Here is a 21,179-nt window from a genome sequence, read left to right on the forward strand (position 1 = left end):
TTACCGCCATCTACTGGAGCGGAGTATGGACCGGGATGCTAAACGTATATTACCGTACACCCAAAACAAAAAAATTAAAAAAGAAAAAAACGGTAACAGAAGTCTGTTTTTTGACTAACTTTAAAGGAGCGCACTTGTTGTTTTGACGTCTGTCATGGCGGAGTGGGCGGAGTTCTACAGGACGTGACGCCACGTGCAAACAAAGGGTCAACAGCTCAAACTAAAGCTATTGTTTTGCTAACACTTTACTCATACCAATCTGTTTTTCCAGGCTGAATAAATGGGAACCCACGCCTCCTGTAAGTGCCATCAGATGTTGAACAGTAGATTTAAAATTGTTGACTCAGCTGAACTTGGACACAAACTGCATCTTTTTCAGGTCCAGCAACCCACAGATAATGATGAATATGAACTCTGTGATCAAGGTAATAGTGAATATTAGCTCACTAGAGTAGAAAATGAGTAAAAAAAATTGGCCTTTTTGTAAACAATATGCAACTTGTGTAAACTAGAACAGAAAATGACATTTTAAGTTGCACCGTTTCCCGCTCACAGGTTCCAGCCATGAACCTCCAGGCGGTCCTCCCCCTCGTCTACCTAAACCTGTACAGAGAGAGTAAGCGTTACTCACCCTGGAAACGCATCTTTTACTTGATGACAAGGTTAAAATTGTGTCTGATCTGTTTACAGGTGGTCACCAAAGCCACCTGTGTTGCCGGTAAGAATATGTTGATAAGTTAGTAACATAATAAAGTTTTGTAGACCAGTGGTGTCCAAACGGGGCTGCACAGTGGCGCAGTTGGTAGAGCTGTTGCCTTGCAGCAAGAAGGTTCTGGGTTTGATTCCCGGCCCCGGTCTTTCTGCATGTTCTCCCTGTGCATGCGTGGGTTTTCTCCGGGTACTCCGGTTTCCTCCCACAGTCCAAAAACATGACTGTCAGGTTAATTGGCCTGTCCAAATTGCCCCTAGGTCAGAATGTGTGTGTGCATGGTTGTTTGTCCTGTGTGTCTCTGTGTTGCCCTGCGACAAACTGGCGACCTGTCCAGGGTGACCCCGCCTCTCGCCTGGAACGTTAGCTGGAGAGGCACCAGCAACCCTCCCGACCCCACTGAGGGACAAGGGTGTCAAGAAAATGGATGGATGGATGGATGGATGGAAGGAAGGTGTCCAAACCCTTTGGTATTGGGGCCAAAAATGTCAAGATGAGAGTAGTTGAGACATTTATTGTTTTTATCTCTTCAATAATATACTGAAATACACTAGCAAAGTAGTTAAATTTTTGGAGATCATTGTCGATCCAAAATATATGCACAGTCTTGGACAGTTGCTGTTTTAAGTGACAGGTAAATATTTTTTAAAAAGTTTTTGGGGATTTATTGTCCTCAATATCTATATAAAAAACATCCTTTATATTGTTTTAAGATTTCATTTGTCAGTAAAAACCTCAAATTAATCACAAATTTGCTAGGTTCTTGAATTATGGACCGAGAGCCCAAACCAAAGAGGGCCACAAATGGCACCCGGGCCACAGTTTGGACATCCTTCTTGCAGACAATGCTTTTTCTTTTTGACTTGATTTTCACCTTGTGATGCCAACCACTAATAATGTTTCTTATTGCAGAGACAAGACATGAAACCAAGACCATTTGAAAGTAAGTGAATTCAATTGAAAGATTATTTAGTGCTACGTTTATTTCTTTCTGTCAAAAGTTTGGCAGGAGTACATTTATTTTGACTTTTACTGTCAATCATCAACAGCTTAAACATTTTTAGAGCTAAATTACTCAAAGCAATTGAATTTTTTTAATATATGTTATCAGAACGCAACTAGAAACTTAAACACATTCAGATCAGTTAAAAAAATTCTCTATTTATCCCAAAGGGAAGCAACATTTTGCTGTAACTCCTATCAACAAGTATCATTGTGGGCTGGAAGGATTTCCAGTAGCAGTCTGTCTTGCAGATAATCTGAAGAGGCCTCTGTCTGAAGACACTGTTACTGACCGTCCTGACATGCTAATTTAATTAAATTCAAATTCAATACTTTATTAATTTCTAAGGGAAATACATTTTAAACAACTCAGTTTCCAGGAAGCAGTGATATTTCACAATATTACACTGCTAACCCACCACGTTTACTATTGAAAATTTATATCTGTAAAGTAGTTAAGAAAAATTGTCGTTGTGCTTTTCTTTCATTCAACTTCATTAACAATAAAGCCCACACACACACACACACATAAAAACCATGCATCATTCTCCTTCTATTTCACAATTATTAATGAGTGTTTTCTATTTTTTTATTAATAAATGCTAAAAAGTGACTTCAGCTCACTTTTATCCTGATACTGCAATATTAAGTCCAGTCCAAAGAAGTGAAAAAAACTGAAAAACATGCATCATTTTCCTTCTGCTTCTGATTTATGAGTGACTTTGTGTTACATAAAATCAAAATAAATTATGATGTTTTATATCCCACACTTAAAAATACAATGTATTGTTTTAATATTTCAATGGCCAACATGTAGTCAAAAATTATTAGCCATTGTGGCTAATTGTACACAATTTCAGTGAGCCACATGCATAGCTGCACTGCAAAAACACAAAATATTACAAAGTTTTTTTGGTCTAGTTTCTAGTGCAAATATCTCCTTACACTTGAAATAAGAAAACTAACTTACAACTAACTTTTCATCAGGATATACTAGCTTGTTTTAAGTAAATAAATAATTAATAGAAATGGAAAATATTTCCACTGGCAGATTATTTCACTCAAAACAAGACAAAACTGTCTTGTTATGAATGAAATAATCTGCCAGTTGGACTAGAATTGGGTTGCTAGGTAACGGCTCAGAGCTTGGCTGGCGTTGCTAGGTAACAGTTGTTATTAAGTGAAATAATTTCCCAGTGCAACTAAACCTTTTCCATCAATATTAAGGTATTATTTACTTAAAACAAGACTCTGTAGCTTAATCAAAAGTTAAGTAAGTTAGTTTTGTCTTATTTCAAGTGTTTTTGGAGAGTAATTAGCAACAGAAGCGAGCCAAAAACAAGTTATATGAAAACAGAAACTGAACTTAAATACAATTAATGATGCAATAACTTAAAATAATAACATTACCCTGCATTTATGTGCGAATAAAAACTAGAAACAAGCATCAAAGGACAAATATAAAGCATCTCTCATAAAAGGCATGTAAAAATTTAAGTTTGTGGATCTGTTACAAATGTATTCCTCTTGGTTCTAGCCAATGTGAAGAGTTGAAAGTGTGTGAATAGTTCTGCAAAGAACTGCAGATGTTTATTTTTGGAAACCGTCATTACGCTAATAACTAAGTAGAAAGGCAGCTGATTTGAGGATGTCTGTGTTTTCAAAGGCGCCTCCCTGCCTGTGATGCACCCAGAACAGAAACCGTCTCCTAAAGCTTTCTCACTGGATCTAAAACGACCAAAGTAAGGCGCTCAGCACTCAATATTTTACCATGCGACACATTTATACTTCACTGATAATGAATTGTCTTTAATCGCAACTTCCATCTGTGTATTCACTTTTGCTGTTTACTTCCTTGCAGAATCCCCCTGCCACAGTTTACACCACCCAGTAAGTTCTGACCCGTTTGTTCCCAACCATTCACACTGAATTTCTGTTTTTCCAAATCAACTGATGCAACTTATTGTTCCAGAACCAGCTGAGCGGGGATGCATTGCTGCTGAAAATGGGTCAACAGACCAGGACAAGGTGTGCTTTTACATCTACTTTTTACGTAAAGAGTGCTGATTTTAAATGTTTCAGCTCTGTAGCTGCTTTTATTTCAGGATGCAGATGTTTATCACAAACCCTGGTTTGCCTGCCGGTGTGACCGCAAAACAGCCGATGACGCTTTACTGCGATCAAATAAGGTCTGAATGGATGAGAGCGCGTATGAAAGTGTCTGTCCGTGAAAGCCGTAGGAGCTGACTGGGAGTGTTTTCTGTTTCAGGACGGTGCGTTCATGGTGAGAAAGAGCTCGGGTCAGGATGTGCAGCAGCCTTACACGTTGGTCGTGTTTTACAAAGGCAGAGTCTACAACATCCCGATCCGCTTCGTGCCGAGCACCAAGCAGTACGCGCTGGGGAGAGAGAAGAGGGGAGAGGAGGTACAGCGCCTTCATTTGGCCTGCTCCCATCAGGCTACTTTCAGATTCACTGCAGACACTTTTGTCTTGAAGATGAATGTCACATTTTGCACGTTTTGTGCTTCCATTTGGATTTCTATTTTTTTTTTTTTTTAAAGCGTCTGTTGTTGGCAGTAAATTAATATTTTTTGGTGTCTGGAAAATGAGCCTTTTCAAAAATGTCTGGGGGGAAAAAAAACATCACAAATTTGCAAGAACTGCCCTGCCGTTACCTAGCAACTACAGCAAAGCTCAGTGCTGGAGTTCAGCTTGGATTGCAAGTTAATGACCTTGCAATTCAAGCTGAACTCCAGCACATTTGGTCAGCTGGTTTTACCGCTGTTTGTGCTGTACAATGGCTGCTGGAGAAAACAAATGTTTAGTTATTGAATTGCCATCCAGAATCCACTTGGTGCATTCTTGTTGGTTGTGCAGGAGGCTCTACTTTTGCTTTTCAAAGGTGTACAAATGTTTTATGGAACAAAGAAAATTCAAAATGCCTCAAACTTGTCCACTTATTTCAATTAATAGAAACGTTCTGAACGCCTCAACGATAAATATGTTGAATAAATTAAACTTTATGCAGATGACAAGTGTGCATTTAAATGTCCTAATATAATCAGATGGGAATATTTTTTTCACCAAGCATCACAGCATTCAGGCTTTAACATATTTCGGTCAAAGTAATAAGCCGGCTGTTTTTCTCTGTGTTTTTACCCATCAGTTCTTCAGCAGTGTCTCTAGCATCATAGAGAACCACCAGAAGAACCTGCTGGTTCTGATCGACAGCCAGAGCAACACCAAAGACGCCACCAAGCTGTTTTTTCCTGTAAAGCCGTAGATGACCGTCTCAGTTCTTTCACTTTGAATCTTTACGTTTTCAACGTGTTTCCAAGTACAACACAGAGCTGCAGGTGATGGTAGTTTGAAACCGGCCAAGAACTGCTCAACAGCTTCCTGCAGGATTCCTCTGCCATCCTGGTTTTTCCACATGGAGACATTTACAGTAACAGGAAGGTTTTAAAGTCATATCCTGGATGCAACTTCTTCTTCTTCTGGCTGTATGTGGAGTTTTAGTTTTTCAAAATGACATTTTCCTTACTTCCAGCTACCCCCTCCCACATTGTGACCATTATCTTGCAACTTGCATGCTTCACGGAGGGAGTTTTTGCATTTGTAGCACATCCTGCTCTCTCTGTGGTCATGCTTGGTGAGTTTTTGTTCATAGATTTTGTTTCTTTCTAAGCAGTAGCTTGTTGTTCCTCACTCTTCCAGTAAAGATCCTTCTTGTAAAGTGTAGTTTATTGCTTTTCTTACTGCCTGTTTTATTACCAGTTTTCATGGTTCTCTAAATGAAAAACATCTACACAGTATGACACTGCCGCTATTCTTCCTGTGCTTTAGAGCATTTTGGAGGTTTTTCGTTTTTGCATTTTTGCCACCAATAGTTTTCCTTAATCAGGAACTTTACTTAACAATAGATGTTCGTTCTTTCATTACAGATCATTTTTGTAAAATGTATGAAGTTCTGTTTTGTAGATGTACTCAGACCTTTTGCCCAAAGGTTTGTTCTGGTGCTGTTTTTGTTTTCTCATATTGTAATAAATTCTCCTGTTTGTCTTTCTGGTGCTATAGAGCGAGTTTTTATGTTTTCTTCCAATCATAATTTATATGCGTTTCTTATATTAAGCTTTCGAATTTCTGCATTGTTTCTGAAGTTTATACTGTTCTGGACATCCAAGTTCAAAATATTTACTCTGAAAGTACTTGGACGGTAGCTGGGTTTGTGATTCAGAAATCATTAGGCAACATAAACGCTAAAGTTTGATTCTGAATCGGTATCATTTTGAAGGGCTGGTAGTTTTTTTGGTAGTTCTGTTTGAATCTGGGTGAGACTGACTCGACCAAAAGACATAAGGAGGATGGAAGAGTTCCCAAAAACTTTATATTTCAACATTTCTTTACTCAAGTAAGAGTAAAAAGTCATTTAATATTTAAAAGTAGTATCAGACAAAACAAAATATAAAGCTAAGTGTAAATTATGGCATTTTAAGGACAAAAATGACTAATTTACATAAGTAACAAAAAATAATAAAAGCAGGCAAAATAAATTTTTTCTAATCAGTTTATTTCAACAAAAAAACTGATAAAACTAACAAAAACTGCAGATGTTTATCTGGTGAAGTTTTGGTTAAAACATGTTTGTTTTTCATTCAGTGGGTAGAAAATACAGAAATTTTACTCAAGAATACAAATACTTAATAATAAAATAACTCAAGTAAAAAGTGTGATGTAGTAAAAAATACTCCTAAGTAAATTTTTTCCAAAAACTTACCCAAGAAGTAAATGTAACTAATTACTACGCAACTCTGGATATATAACAGATAAATATCTGTTCTTCAAAGCACATTGATGTCTATATTAAAGAAAAGGCAGCATCATGCTGTGGGGATTCAATAATTTAAATATGCATTCAGTACTTTATGAAAATTGACAACCTTAAAGCAGATATTAACCAGACTTCATTAATGCTACATTCATGTATTTAAAATGTTTTTATCTTATGTGAAGTCAAGTTTATTTGTTTAGCACATTTCAGCAACAAGTTTAAAGTTCATAAAAATATCAGTCACCAATTAGGAAACAAGCAATAAACTTTACATTTTGTCAAACTCAAAATCATCAAAACATCTCAAATATATTGATCAACGTTCCAGTTTTTATTAATCAAAAGCAGCTCTAAACAGGAGGGCTTTTAGTCAATTTTTCAGTTTTCTTAAAGTTTGTGTCTAATTTCTGCTTCTTCATGTTCTGGTTCTGGGCTTGCAGAGCAGCCCAGAAACAGAACCAAGAATAAATCAGTGGTTTGATACAACAGATGTAATATTATGCGAAATTCTAATTTCAAATGTCTTATTTTTATAGGTGGAAAATTGTCATAGTTAAAAAAATAAAGGCCTTCAAACGTCCATCTGTGTGTAATTAATGAATATACTGTAAATAAATGAGACCTTTTAATAACTTTCTAATTTATTGGATTAGAATATTGTTCAGGAAATAATATCTACAGTTTTCAACCATGTTTTGTTTTCTCTACAATTTTTGTGGTTAAGAACATTTATGGTGTGTAAACACTTTTACAGGCTCTGCGTGTTTAACTCTGATCTTAATCTGCTTTCTATATGCGACAGCTGTTGCAGTGTTGTCTCTTTAAACAACCCAAATGACTCAACTTGTGAAACCAGCAATGACATGCAGTTAGAAATGTGTTGCCTGCAGGTGCGCTACAACTAGGAGGAAGTAAGAAAAGTTTACAACCTGTACCCAAACGTCAGCTGTCTCGTTATTCCATGCTTCCCAAAGGCTAGCAGGCAGAACCAAAGCAGCAGACGGACTCAGAAGAGTTTTTAACTCGTGTTTTATTAGGATTTTTCATGCTCAGTCAGGAAACAATCCGTTGAAATCAATGAGGAATGAGACAGTGTTGCTGCAGCAAAAGGGAGCTGGACTTCTTACTTCAACAGTTACTGTAAAAATTTAAATAAAAATGTTTCGACTAGTATCATCGCCACTCAAAAACAGCATGTTTCATTCGTAATGCTATCACACCCATGCAGTTTTATTGCATAGTCATAATTTCCAGGCACTTGGTGAATATTCTCAGGTTATTTATTTTTACAGTACCTATAGCGGGTTATATACAAGGCTAATCTATTTAAATTTAAAAAGAAATCATTGAAAACAGGGATTTTTGCACACATTTCCCATTTAAATAAGGGGCAGTGGCTGCATTAGGGAAACAAAGAGCCACAGCAGGATTGTCAAAGGTTAAGGCCTAGAAAGGTGAGGTAAAGGGCGGGGAAATACGTTTTATAGTGCAATTCAACGATTAGCATCATTTCAAGTTCTCAAATCTTCAAGAAAAAAAAATCTAATCTCATATCTTTTTTTTCTCTCTTTTTCTAAATCAATTTTGAAAGAAAATAATTAAAAAATGTGACCAGGGATATCAACACCCACATGCATACATGCATGAAAAATAGAGCTCTCACAGTAAATAATATACTTTCTGAACATGATTCAAAGTTTATACAAAAGAATTTAGAAATACACAGATTCCTTAGAAATAATGCATAAAAGAAGCATTAAAATACTAAATATAAGCAGGATAAATAAAGGTTGAATAAAACAGCTTATTGTACTTTTTTTGTTATTTTTATACACACATTTGGTATATCTGAGTAACTTACAGCGTTCTGCCTCCAATAACATAAATATGACAGCTACCACACTGTGTAGTCTACCCGTACATAATCTGATCCTTAAACAGACGGTATGGCAAATTAACAGATTACAGTGTTTTTATAAAATAATCCACATGACAGTGTACCTAAATCACCTTAAATAAAAACTTTTTGGAGGCAAAAAGACTCATAAAAATAAACTAAACTCTCTGTATTGAGCTTTACTGGAAGAGAAACAAAAGGTAACTGTTTACCCTGAGAATGTGAACCTTCCAGGAAGCATCATCAATTTATTTATAAAATAAAACAAAACAAAAAAATCACAAGACAGCTATAAAACAATAATTTCACTACAGAAAACAAAATCTTACAAAGTATTTTTGCTCTAGTTTCTAGTACAAATATCTTAGTATTCTTGAAATAAGACAAAACTAACTTACAAGTAACTTTTTAGCGAAATATAGAGGATTGTTTTAAGTAAATAATTCCTTAATATTGATGACAAAGGGTGAGTTCTACTGGCGTCGTTACCTAGCAACGCCAGCCAGGCCCAGCCCGTTACCTAGCAACGCCAGCCAGGCCCAGCCCGTTACCTAGCAACCCAGTTCGAGTTCCACTGGTAGATTATTTCACTTATACCAAGATATTTTCCCATGTTGTAAGTGCCAATGAAACTAGTACTTTTTCAGTAATATTAAGGAATTACTGACTCAAACTAACTAAAAGTTTATCTGTTAGTTAGTTCTGTCTTATTTAAAGTGTACTACGATATTTAAAAAAAGAAACTAAACCAAAAATATTTGGTGAGATTATGTGTTTTTTTCCAGATTTAATTTTCCTTCTTCCCTGCCTCATCCAGTGTGTGTGACGTTTAAGACTTTTCACAGTTTGGCTTCCTCCAGTCCATCAGGTGGCGCCGCCGGTGGAGCATCATCTCCTCCTGGCTGGTGAACACCCGGCCGCAGAACCAGCAGGAGACCCTCGACGAGGCGTCCCGGCCAGGCGACGCCACGCCCACGATTTCGTACTTTTTCCTGCTCACCCTGCGGAACTTCAGCCTCAGGGTGAACCTCTCCTGCACTGAGTTCTCGCCCTGACCGTCCGTCAGATCATTCGTCATCGCTGCCGCCCCGCCACCGCTCAGAACCGATAGAGCCCTGAGAGTCTGCCGGGAGAGCAGGACTCTCCGCACCTGCCTGTACTTGTTGACGACCTCCATGATGCGGACCACCTGGGGGATGTCGGCGTCCGGGTGGTTCAGCACCACGACGGGCTGGTCTCCCGCCGGACGTTTGACCGGCTGGGACGGATTTACGGAGACTAACCTCAGCGTTCTCGGCTGATGTTTCGGAACCAGCTGCCACGGAGGCCTCGCCGCTCCCGCTGACGACTCCTGCTGACTCGCTTCAGCTTCAGGTGACTGGACGCCGCTCAGGAGATGCTGGCTGAAATCTGTCGACGCCTCTTCGCATTTTGACTCTTGATCACTTTGCTCTGCTGGACGTTCAACGCAAGAGTCCAAATTTGCCTCCACTGTAAAAAATAAGGCGATTAATAAAGAAGAAATTTACAGTAAAGCAATATTATTCAGCTAGGTCTGTCACAAATAGCAGTAAATCAATTAATAGCAGGATAAATTAAAATAAGCTTCATAATTTCCAATCATTAAAGAGGTTGTCCCATTTGATATCATTGAAAAGCCGCCACTTGTTTTTTGTTTAAAATGTTTTCCAGTTCCAGTGTTAAATATTATTTAGAAATTAAACTTTTTTGATCTTTGAGTGCTTGCATTCATATGTCATTTTTTTCATTATCATCTGAAAATGTTCTCAAACAGACAATATTATCGTTTATCTGAATAATATCACACCTATGTACAACTTTGTGATAAGAATGGGATCCAAAATATTCAGAACAGTTGTAGCTGAATCTGTCAAGATAAATAAGGAAGAAATTATTGCAATAACAATAATATTGTTGTTTTGATAACAATTTTAAAGTAACATAATGCTAATATAATGCTAGGGTTTAAACGATTAATTGTGATCAATCAATTATTGAAATAACTAATTTAGTAAATTGCTTAATTGTTAACTGGTGCATACAGACTCAAAGAAGGCCATTTTCTGAAAGAACATCACACTCAGAGCAGAAATTAGTCCAAAACTCCACAAAAGGTATATAAATAGTGCATTTAAGATATAAAAAAGACATTTGCCTGTAAATATGCTCTACCCAACATTTTCCAAGTGGCATAGTTTTATTAATATGCGCCTTTTTCTCTCAAATTTCTAATCAATTAACCCAAAAACATTTTTTTAGATGCATCGTTTGTGTTGAACCAGGCGAACATCAAAAACAGGAATGAAGGCTGGAGTGTTGATTTGGTCTCAACTAGTCCCTTTTTTTAAGGACGATTTTGTTTAGAGTCCATTTTATTTGTCATTTCTGTCGTTTTGTTTATTTTGGATATTTTAAATGTCTGCCAGGTCCAGTATAAAATGATGATTAAAATTTAAAGTTTATTGATCTTTGAGAATACAACGTTCCTGCATTATTGTTTTGTCATTATTGTCATATCTCAAAGCAACAATGTTGTTCATCGCAATTTATCTGGGACAATTTATCATCCAATAAAACTTGCTCTTGTGACACTGTGTTCTTCTGGTTAACAGGAAATTAAATATTATCCATTACTGAATTAATTTTGTCTTGTGCTTTATTCAGCTTTGTGTGTTTTTTCTTTTTTGACTCGACTGAAGATAAAGTGAAAGAAAATATCGCGATAAAAAGTCCATATCGATGTCTGTACCCTCTCTTCGCAGAAAGCGGTTTTCCGGTACTCATTGAGTTTTAACAATAAATTACCGTCTTACCATGTGGCGAAAAAGCAGCAGGACTTCTCTTCTCCTCCGTCTCCTCGTTGGATATTTGTATTGCCGGCTCTTCGTTTGGCGTCCCCACGTCGGTCACTGATGCCGCCACGGGATTCGTCTCGCTTGTTCCCTCAGCAGATCCGCTTTTGTCGGAGAAATCCTGTGACTCCTCCACGTCGTCCTGAATCTCTCGATGTTCATTTTCCATCGTCGCGTCTTCAGTTGGTCGTACAGAGTCACAGATTGCAGTTCGTCGAGACGGGTCAGGAAGGTCCGCTGGAGAACCTTTGATGGAGTTTTGCTGAAGATTTGGCGGCTCCACATGACCATCGATCTCAACGCGTTTTGGAGATGAAGAGCTTTGAGAAACCCACTTCTTCCTCTTCACCAGATTCTTCTTTATGACGATCTTAAAGAACTTTCCTTCTGCTTTTCTTTGCACTTTTTTAAACCTGGCTTTTCTTCTCCGCCGTCGTTTTTTCACCTTCCCCTCACTCTCATTCGGCAACTTTAAATCACTCGACTTGCAGATCCCCACGTCGTCTGCAGGCTCTTCCAGTTTTTCACTGTTTTCCTGGATCTCTGAATCAGTCTTTAATTTGCGGTTCTCCCGGTTTTCCTGCGTTCCAGCGCCAGACGACGAGAAGTCACTGCGCGGTTTGTTTTCAGTCAAACAAGGCGCCTGATTTTTCAGATTTGGATTAAATCCGTTCTGGTCACTTGCACAGAAAGAGTCGCCATCGGCGCTTTCAGGACAGGTAGGTTCCTTATCTGCGGGGGCCATTTTCAACCTTTTTGCGTAAGAAGCACCGTTCTGAGCTAGCGTTATTTTGTTCTTGACCGTGAGGACAGCGAGATCTGACGTGTTGGGCGCGATGCCGTTTTCTGAGTTTTTCTGAGGGACGTTTGACAGAACAGATTTGAGAGCATTGGTCCACTTCTGGTCGTCGGTTTCCCCGGCGACAGACTGCATCAGAAACTGCTGAGTCTCTTCTAACGTTGTCTGTGGGTCAGAAAGATGGCAGTATTTATCCAGAAACTCCTTCCCGGGAAGCGACAGACAGTCCTGCGTCAACCAGCAGGTGTCTCTGACTGTGCTTCTCGTTAACCTCGTCTTCGCTCTGGGGATCCGCTCGCTTGGTTTCATTGCTATGGAGTGAACTCGCCTCCCATCTTTCCCCTGGTTGCCATTCTGGCAAACATGAGCAGTTTTAACGCTCTTATTGAGCAACCATTTCTCAGGCGCCTCGCCGCCGCAGAACTGACGACCACCAACTTCTTTTTCTTCAACGGTTAAATTATGCTTATATATGTGGTCTAGAAACACCCGAAAGTCACACGTTGAGAATTTTTTACACGTTTCGCATGAATACTTCCCGTCTGAGCAGTGATACATAGTCAGGTGGGCACTAAACTCAGGCCAGGTGCGCTGAACGTTGTCGTTGCACATGCTGCAGGTAGAAAAAGTGTCTTTGTGGCTTAGCAGGTGAACCTGAAGGTAGGAGAATTCATGGGCGCTAAAGGTGCACATATGGCAGGAAAAAACGGGCGGACTGCCTCCATGTTTTTCCACAAAGTGCCTCGCCAGGTCTTTGGGGGCATAATCCGAGTTGTCCCCGCATTGAGAGCAGGGGAACCTGAGCGTACTGCCGCCGTCGCTTGTGACGCGGGCTTCCCGGGGAGGCTCCTTCGATGGAGGCCACACGCTGGTCTGCTCCCACTTCTTCGCTATCTTCTTTGGCCCATTCTTATCTCGGCTTTGCATAGCTGGGGGCTGAACGACAGTTTTCCTGAGGTGGAGCCGTCTGTGCCAGCTTCTATTCTTCTTGCTGACGCGCCGTTTTCTGTGGCCCGTTGAGGTGGCTGTGCAAACATCCATGTTTCTTCTGGTGTCTGGTGCAGAAAATATGCAGCTATTAGTAAAAACAGCATTGTTTAGAAGTTAAAAAACAGACATTTTGATGCTATTTTACTTGAATTTAATGATCATAATTAAATGTAAGCCCCTAAAACAAGCTTGTAGTTCTTAAACAGGTCCACCTGTTGCTTGGCTCAGGTCCAAAATACCCCACTGTGGGCATTAGTGTGTCACAAACAACAAACACGGATATTCATCAACAACATGCAGAAAATTGCAATAGCTTCACCTGCAAGATTCATAACCAGTTTTTAAAAGAAACAAACGAAATCAATTTTAAAAACCCATCATGTTTTACGACTTGTTAAAAGAAAAACCAAAACAAGAAACGCTTAAAACTTGAAACGACCGAGCACAAACAGCCAGGGGGGTCGTTGGTCCATTGTTTAGTTAAAAAGTTAACCACAACAAAGCGATAAAGACTCGCTTCGCAACGCGCAGAGAAGACATAGAAACACAAGTTAGAGGAAAAGAGAGCGACTGAGCGTCTCCGTTTATATCGGAACACGCATTTAGTGGCGATAACTGCGGTTTGAATTAACGCGACGCTTAAGAAGAGGAGCTTACAAAGACGAAATAACTTATAGAGCACAAAGCGCGACGATAAAGTTCCCGCACACCACCGCGTTTTCACGCCGACTCGACTTATTACCGCAGACAAAGCTGTCGAGTGGGATAAATTCATAGTAAATGTGGAGTTGTCTCGGGTGTTTGGGGTATTTTTTTTCCTCTTTACCTTTTTCTTTTGTGGAGAGCTTGACAGCTCAGCGAGTGGCAGCCATGATGGTTTCATCCGGGGATTACAGCCTGTGAGCAGCTTTAGCCGTTAGCTTCCTCGCTGCTGCTGCTGCTGCTGCTGTCCCAGGCCTGCAGCTCCACACAAACACTCAGCTGTTCCTCTGCCTCCATTGCTTTCACTCCGCTTTGCTGGGATATTCACTCCTGTTGAGCTTGTTGTATAGTTTCACACGTTACAGCCGCAAAGTATAGTGTATATTTAATGTGAAATGCACAACTGTGACGTTAAAGGATTGAACGGTTTTCTGTTTTTTTTTCTTTATTTTGCAACTACTAAACTGAAAGGTGGGGCAGCCTCTTTTACTCCAGCCATAAATAAATAAAAGTTAATCAGAAGTCACTTAATTAGTAAACAGGATCCACTTGAAGTTTAATCTCAGTGTAGTCATGTTTTTGGGTAAAGTACCCAAAACTTGAACTCAAGTAAAAGTAAAAAGTCAAAGAAATTACTCACGTAAGAGTAAAAAGGTCTGTTCAAGTACTGAGTAACTGATCAAATTATTAATCATTTAATATTTTAAAATTACATAGACAAGCCAATATATAAAGTTAAGTGGAAATTTTGGTATTTTAAGGACCAAAATGACAATAATTTACATAAGTAGCAAAAAACAACTAAACATATTTCAAAAATCAGCTTCTTTCAATTAAAAACGTATGAAACATTAACAGAATCTGCAGGTGTGTGTCTGTGTCTGGTGAATTTTTGGTTAAAACATGTTTGTTTTTCATTCAGTGGGAAGAAAATCCAGAAATTTTACTCAAGAATAAAGATACTTCATAATTAAATTACTCTAGTAAAAGTAAAAAGTACAACATAGTAAAAATGCTCCTAAAAGTACATTTTTCCAAAAAAGTTACTCAAGTAAATGTAATTGAGTATGCAACTAGTTATAACCCAACTTTGGCCACGTTGAATGGACAGATTACGCTGGTCTATTAGATTTTGTTTAAAAATAACTTTTTTAAAATACTTTTAATTATGATATAAAATGTTTTCGTAAGCAAAAAAAACACACAAAAAAGAGAGGCCTGAAAACATCAGGTAATAAATCTACATGTGTTTTACCAAGTTACTGGAATAATTGAACTTTTCAACTGAATCGTTTTGTTTTCACACCAAACATCCTACATCAGAAATCAATAATCAATGAGCTACTTCTGCTATGTGGTTATATTTTATTCACAGAAAAAAGAAGTCCAACATGCAAAAGCTGCAAGGTTGCATTTTACGGTTTATTTCTCCACCATGATAAGCAATAAATGCAGATTTATCTTTCTATTGTTTCCTTCCTCTCCTCCTGTTTAAAAAAACAAAACATAAGCCCACCCCAGTGCATGCTGGTCCTGTTTCTATACTTATAGAAAATGGCCCCACAGCTCTTCCTGTCTGACTTACGAAGGCAAAACAAAAAACAAACGAACAAAAAAGGTTAACCTACAAATGAACCCCAAGATATACAGTAAACCAATAATAAGTTTCAACAGAATTAACATAAAAACAGATATCTCCAATGGGATAATGCATATTAATGAACATGCAATTTTATCATACAGTATTGAGACGCTCATTTAGTGTCTTTTTATGTTTACAAAACTATATTTGTCATAAAATAGGAGCTGAAACAGGAAGTTCCTAATGAGGTAAAAGGTGAAATAATCAGAGCGCTGATTACAGACCAGCCATGCTGTAGGTTGCACCCTAAAGGTGAGATAGGTGGAGCTTTATTGAAATTATTGAATGGGTTTATTGATCAGTTCGGTGTCAGCGGTTTGATATAGAGAATGTTAGAAACACTGCAGAGATCAGGGGTCAATCAGGGGTTCTTTTTAACTCTTAAGTCCAATTACCCAAGTTCCTACTCAAAAGAAAAAAAAGAGATATCCTTTATTGACAGAGGGGAAATTCAGCAGCAGGTTACAGGAAAATGTAAGATCCCTATTCAGCCAAGATAAACATATAAAAACCAGTTATGAAGGCAACTCTGTACTAGCCAGGTGTACCTAATAAAGTGGCCGGCGAGTGTATGTTCATCAAAGAAGTGAGGCTTGCAGGAGCATGGAGGCTCTAGACTGGTTTGTCTCCTTTTAGATCAAGCGGTCCCTGATAGTTTGCCATTAGGCAGCAGACGACCCACAGCTGATTGACAGAACCGACCAGAGAAAGAGGAACAAGACCGTCCCAGATTTGGTACTCCTTCACCCTTCGTATGGCCCTCTCCACCAAAATCCTCAGTCCAGCAACAGCCTGGGTCTTCTGGGTGTCTTTACTGGTGGGTTTTGTTAGTGGAGGGACGATGAGTGCTGCCCCGACCTCTGACAGAATCTTCTCAATCCGGAAACCCTCGTCGGCCACTACTCCGTCTCCGGGCCGAAGCAGCGCCAAAATCTCTGATTTCCGAGTTATTTCTACGTCTGAGATGGAGCCTCTGTACAGTTTGGATACAAAAGTGATGATCCCACATGGAGCGATGCCAATCAGACCTTTAAAGGTGGTGTGGTTTTTGGAGCGTGCCGTTTCACAGCGGATCTCAGTGCAGGCCACTGCCACTCTCACCTGGGGGCAGCACTGCTTGAGCTTGTCAGGCATGGTGGCCTCAACTTGCTCTCTTGTCATCCACAACGGCAGCGAGCCAAGAACCTGGTAAAGGTAGCTAGTCCACGTTAAGATGATGCGACTCACTGTGGGCAAACTGACCTCAAAGATGGACGACAAAGTCTTCTCCTGAAGTCCGGCTGCAACACGACAAAGAAACATGAACAGTTCGTCGATGAGGGGAGGTTTTCGCTGAGGACTAGGCGTTTCTTCTGCAGACCGCTGTGCCTTGGACCAGTACACCAGCCTTGAAGCAGAAGGCTTAACCGACTCCCAAAACACAGCGAAGACCTCCTTCGAGTTGAATTTCGTGTAGTGACGAAAATCTTCATCTGTGACGCAAAACCTGAAAATCAGTGGCAGCTTTTTCTTAAGAGTCAGCTGCTGGATTTCCATTTCCAACGACAAAACCTGGAGCTCCAGCTCTTCAATTCTCCGTGTGGCAGTGTCCAGTTTACCTGAGCGAAAAGAAAAAACATACACCTTAAGAGACATCACTCAACTTTCGCTATCCTCATCACTGGAGTCTTTAAACTAGAGGTGTCAAATTCATTTTGGGCCATATCAAAGTCTGGATGTCCTTAAAGGGCCAGTTGTGTCAGAATGTATTGGTAAAAGCCAATACAACAAAGAGCTGTTTGTTTCAGTATTTAGTAAAAGTTTCCTTAAATTCAATAATGTAATTGAACATCTTTTCACACTGGTCAGCCCATCTGGGATTTTGTGATCGTTTCTGTGGTTTATTTGCAATCAAAATCACAGATTTTGTGGCACTAATTTAGAAATATTTGTACGGATTTTTTACGATGTTTGCCCTAATGTGTGGGGTTAAACATGACTTCTTATTAACTGCCGTATCGGTCATGGACTATGACTTGACATCAAGTGAGGCTGAGGTTGCGGTAACTTAAACTTAATGTGTTTTTGGCCAATTTTGAGAGAAATATTGCAGTAAAATCAGAATAAAATGTGAGGATTTGTCGATTTATTGTGAGTTTTGTGCATTTGTGAAAAACTGGAGGGACTAATTGATATAATTTGGAGTCTAAAGGGCCATATAAAAAGCTACAAAGGGCCAGATTTGGCCCCCGACCTTGAGTTTGACACATGTACTTTAAACTCTCACTGGTTGCCATGGCTACCTGCTTTTATCCTGCTCTTTTAACATTAGCTAGCATGTTGTCGGCATACTACAACTGTTTATCACAGCATTATAAAAATAAATTATGCTATCAAACGGACATTAGTGAATGAGATGCGTCTTAATGACCCGTTAAATGCAGACGAGTCGATAAATAATGAGAGAAAATGGCCCAAATGTCAAATATTACTAGCTGGCAAATAGTTTGTTCATAGTAAGATCAGCAGTTTTCAATGAGATATGTTGAGTTGCTCTAAATAAGACAAACATATACATAGTGAACAATAAGGGCACCAGAAAAGGGTTTTTATTTAATCAAAAAACACAAAAGATAAATGAAATACAATAATTTCTTCCTAGTTTGGTCACAATTAGAGGGAAAATGAAGATGTAGCTGCATCCATCAAGGAAGGTGATAAACTAATTCAAAAACTGAAAACGCAGTGGACTGAACGGGACACAGGTTGAGGTACAGAGACGATGAGCTATAAATTAAACCTCTGACATCTGCAGACGCCGCTCAAAGAGAAGTGATCTGCGCTGGCGGCAAGTGGTACATAATTTTATTAGCCTAATTGTAAATAGTTTAGAATAATGTATTATTGCCTGCGTTCTGAAGGCGCACTGCACTGAACCCCATTGAAAACCTCCTGGTTATTCCACCAAACGCTGATTTCTGAACTCATCCTGAGTTAAAACATTAGTATTGTTGTTTTTAAATGAATATGAACTTGTTTTCTTTGCATTATTTGACGTCTGAAAGTTTTCCTTCTGTTTCGTTATTTTGACCATTTCTCATTGTCTGTAAATAAATACTCTGAAATTGTTGCTTGGTATTTCAGATACATGTTGTCAGTAGTTCACAGAATAAAAGAACAATGTTCATTTTACTCAAACATATAGATATGTTTGAGTATGTATATGTACATAACATCAGTTTTAAAGTCCCTTCTCTGGCTCCCTGTAGCTCAGAGAATAGACTTTAAAATACTGATGTTAGTTTATAAATCACTGAACGGTTTAGCACCACAATACCTTAAAGATCTGTTATTACTGTACCAACCGTCTAGACCCCTCAGATCTTCTGGTTCTGGTTCTGCTCTGCATCCCCAGAACCAGAACCAGATGAGGAGAAGCAGAATTCAGTTTCTATGCACCACAGATTTGGAACAAACTTCCAGAAAACTGTAAAACAGTTAAAACACTGGGTGCCTTTAAATCTCAACTTAAAACCCACCTGTTTAGAGTTGCTTATGGCTAAATTAGGGTTAGAGTGCCGGTTTTGATGTCTTCCATCTTTTTATGTCTTTAATGTTTTTAATTTCTTCTTTCTTTTCGACGTTTTAATGATGTAATGTTTTTTTTTTTTTTTTAAATCTCTCTCCTTCTCACTGATTATTTCTGTTTTTATTTTAATTATGTAAAGCACTTTGAAATGCCTTGCTGCTGAAATGTGCTATACAAATAAAATTTGATTGATTCATTGATATAAAGAGTAAAATCAGAAAAACTGATAATTCTGCAGTGGTCTCTTAACCTTTTCCAGAGCTGTGTATATAATATGCACAAGGCACACATGCCATGTTGCTGCTATACAAATAAACTTTACTTGAGTTTTTATAAATATAAAGCTTATTCAAAGGGAAAACCACAAAATATGCAATATTTTCTATAGATGGATACCAAAGCTGCTCCTCCTCACTCAAATGTATTTACTAACGATCTTTCCACCAGTTAGCAAGTCTGAAATGTTCTAGAGATGGTTTCAATGTTATTCACTGCCATGTGTTTTTTGTAGAAGACACTTTCTGTAACACTAACCCGGAAGATTGCAGGCATAGTCATGATCTTTAGCCACTGCACTTGCAAGCAATCCCTCCTCTGTGCAGTCCCCAGGGTCAGGCATCTTCTGGAAGTCATCCTGGCCAGCAGCACCAAAATACTTTTTGGTTAGAATGAAAACAGACTCAGGAGCTTGTAAGCTTCTCCCTAGACGTGGGAAATATGTTGAGACACTTCAATTAGGACACATTTTTGTTAATAATATTTAAAAAAATGTTAAACCCTGTCGTCCTCCCTTTACCCCAATCATTCCAGTGAAATCTAGAAGGCACCGCTCCTTGTCTAATCCGAATTCTTCCACTGGCTGATGTGCTGAGGTCCTCCGGGGCAAAGTGCTGGCTGCAGACATAGGTGCTCCCACGGATGATTTGAAAACTTGGTCCCTCATCTCTCCTGATTGCTCTCACCCAACAGGCACGTATATCTGGGTCTACGGGAAAATCATGGAAACTCAAATATGGGTTTTTTTGTTTGTTGCTAGAACAGCGTGGTACGCTGCAATAGCAACGTCTTGATGATTGTGCCATGTTTGTTAGGTGGGTTGCTGCTGAGAAAGATGGACACAACAAAACAAAATAATTATGAATCATATATGTAAATGATTTAATATTTACAACACTAAGCAACAGTGTTAGAAGATGTCCGTGATTTTACATTAATATAGGAAGTAAACCTTTGAACCTTACAGAACTGACAAGCAGCGGTGTATGTTTTTAGCTATCCGTGGCTAAAGCTGCTGCTAGCTAGCGGAATTAAAAATTGCAGGCTGTAAGAAAAGGGTAAATTAACAATAATGGATAACGTTGCCATCACTAACTAACAGATACATACTGTTTTTATTAACGTTGACAGAAAAAGTAAACCTTTTAACGTTACAGTACTGACATGAACCGGCGTATATTTTAGCTACATTTGGCTAACGCTACTGCTAGCTCGCTTACCGTCTAATCAGACGCTGTTTCCCTTATACACTGTAAGAAAATGGTAAATTAACAATAACGGATAACGTTGCAATGGTTAATTAGCACGTCAGTATTGTTTTATTAACCTCACCTTTCGCTATATCCTAAAGATGATGAGTATACGTACATTTTCCAGTTTCGAGGCAGAAGCACGCTGGAAGTACAGATACACCGCAACGAGTCAGAAAGGAAGTCATCTGACGTAATTGTGAAAATGGCCTGCCCATACGATGAATGTTTTTGACATTGCGGCTCACAATGCAAGATATGTGGCAGGTTTTTTTTTTCTAGCTGATTCAAATTTTAGATATGTAGTAGCTTTGTATGTATATCTTGATCATGAATATCTTCTTTTGTGGTGAGAAAATACGTGGGACGGAACATTTGAGGTGTACAGAAGAAACAGCGCCTCCTACAGTCAAAGTATAAAATAATATAACACCTGCGGGGTGCCGTTTCTAAAGTTACGCGGTGAAAAATTAACGGCAATAATTGTGATTATTTAGCCTACCATAAGAGAAAAAATACATAAATGTAACAGTTTCAAACTAATATTTTAAGTACCAACGTAAATATTTAGCTGCAAATTCACTTGCTAATAACCGGAAGTAAACCCTCAAAGTAAAAGCCGGTTCTTGCGAACTTCCA

General features: G+C 38.8%; 3 protein-coding genes across 9 annotated transcripts in view; 1 reads left to right on the forward strand and 2 right to left on the reverse strand.

Moving 5' to 3' along the window:
• Positions 1–5,773, forward strand: part of blnk (B cell linker) — a 35,217-nt gene extending 29,444 nt beyond the window's left edge. For all 3 annotated transcript variants that reach the window (XM_081616321.1, XM_081616322.1, XM_081616323.1), the window contains 11 exons: positions 272–299; positions 380–425; positions 556–616; positions 691–718; positions 1,622–1,652; positions 3,378–3,453; positions 3,573–3,601; positions 3,684–3,739; positions 3,817–3,900; positions 3,981–4,136; positions 4,879–5,773. In XM_081616321.1, the coding sequence (XP_081472447.1) occupies positions 272–299; positions 380–425; positions 556–616; positions 691–718; positions 1,622–1,652; positions 3,378–3,453; positions 3,573–3,601; positions 3,684–3,739; positions 3,817–3,900; positions 3,981–4,136; positions 4,879–4,995 (712 nt within the window). In that variant the 3' untranslated portion in view covers positions 4,996–5,773. The remainder of the gene's footprint in view (positions 1–271; positions 300–379; positions 426–555; positions 617–690; positions 719–1,621; positions 1,653–3,377; positions 3,454–3,572; positions 3,602–3,683; positions 3,740–3,816; positions 3,901–3,980; positions 4,137–4,878) is intronic.
• A 1,782-nt stretch (positions 5,774–7,555) lies between these two features.
• znf518a (zinc finger protein 518A) lies at positions 7,556–14,157 on the reverse strand. 2 transcript variants are annotated; one of them, XM_008429983.3, is made up of 3 exons: positions 13,929–14,157; positions 11,275–13,167; positions 7,556–9,931 (listed from the first exon to the last, which is right to left on the reverse strand). In XM_008429983.3, the coding sequence occupies exons 2-3, from the start codon at positions 13,151–13,153 to the stop codon at positions 9,270–9,272; spliced, it is 2,541 nt and encodes an 846-aa protein (XP_008428205.1). In that variant the 5' UTR covers positions 13,154–13,167; positions 13,929–14,157; the 3' UTR covers positions 7,556–9,269. The 2 variants fall into 2 exon arrangements, with proteins under 2 accessions (XP_008428205.1, XP_081472446.1); XM_081616320.1 differs by lacking the exon at positions 13,929–14,157 and adding an exon at positions 13,422–13,825.
• Positions 14,158–15,149: 992 nt separating this feature from the next.
• LOC103477091 (uncharacterized) lies at positions 15,150–20,875 on the reverse strand. Of its 4 annotated transcripts, none has more exons than XM_008429988.3 (4): positions 20,659–20,875; positions 19,811–19,999; positions 19,549–19,716; positions 15,150–17,044 (listed from the first exon to the last, which is right to left on the reverse strand). In XM_008429988.3, the coding sequence occupies exons 1-4, from the start codon at positions 20,756–20,758 to the stop codon at positions 16,059–16,061; spliced, it is 1,443 nt and encodes a 480-aa protein (XP_008428210.2). In that variant the 5' UTR covers positions 20,759–20,875; the 3' UTR covers positions 15,150–16,058. The 4 variants fall into 4 exon arrangements, with proteins under 4 accessions (XP_008428210.2, XP_008428209.2, XP_008428208.2 ...); XM_008429987.3 differs by having other exon boundaries at positions 19,811–20,113; XM_008429986.3 differs by having other exon boundaries at positions 19,811–20,116.
• Between the last annotated feature and the right edge of the window lie 304 nt (positions 20,876–21,179).

The sequence above is a fragment of the Poecilia reticulata genome, chromosome 15 (genome assembly GCF_904066995.2).
Source record: "Poecilia reticulata chromosome 15, P_reticulata-male-v2, whole genome shotgun sequence".
NCBI lineage: Eukaryota > Metazoa > Chordata > Actinopteri > Cyprinodontiformes > Poeciliidae > Poecilia > Poecilia reticulata.

Bases quoted from the DNA above. Each gene is read 5' to 3' on its own strand.
- znf518a (XM_081616320.1), bottom strand. The intron at 9,932-11,274 runs GTAAGACGGTAA...TATTTTTTACAG, and splicing joins TGCTGCTTTTTCGCCACATG to TGGAGGCAAATTTGGACTCT.
- LOC103477091 (XM_008429986.3), bottom strand. From the start codon at position 20,758: ATGGGCAGGCCATTTTCACAATTACGTCAGATGACTTCCTTTCTGACT. The intron at 20,117-20,658 runs GTACGTATACTC...CATCTTTCTCAG, and splicing joins CTGCCTCGAAACTGGAAAAT to CAGCAACCCACCTAACAAAC. The intron at 17,045-19,548 runs GTTAGTGTTACA...CTTTTCGCTCAG, and splicing joins CTATGCCTGCAATCTTCCGG to GTAAACTGGACACTGCCACA.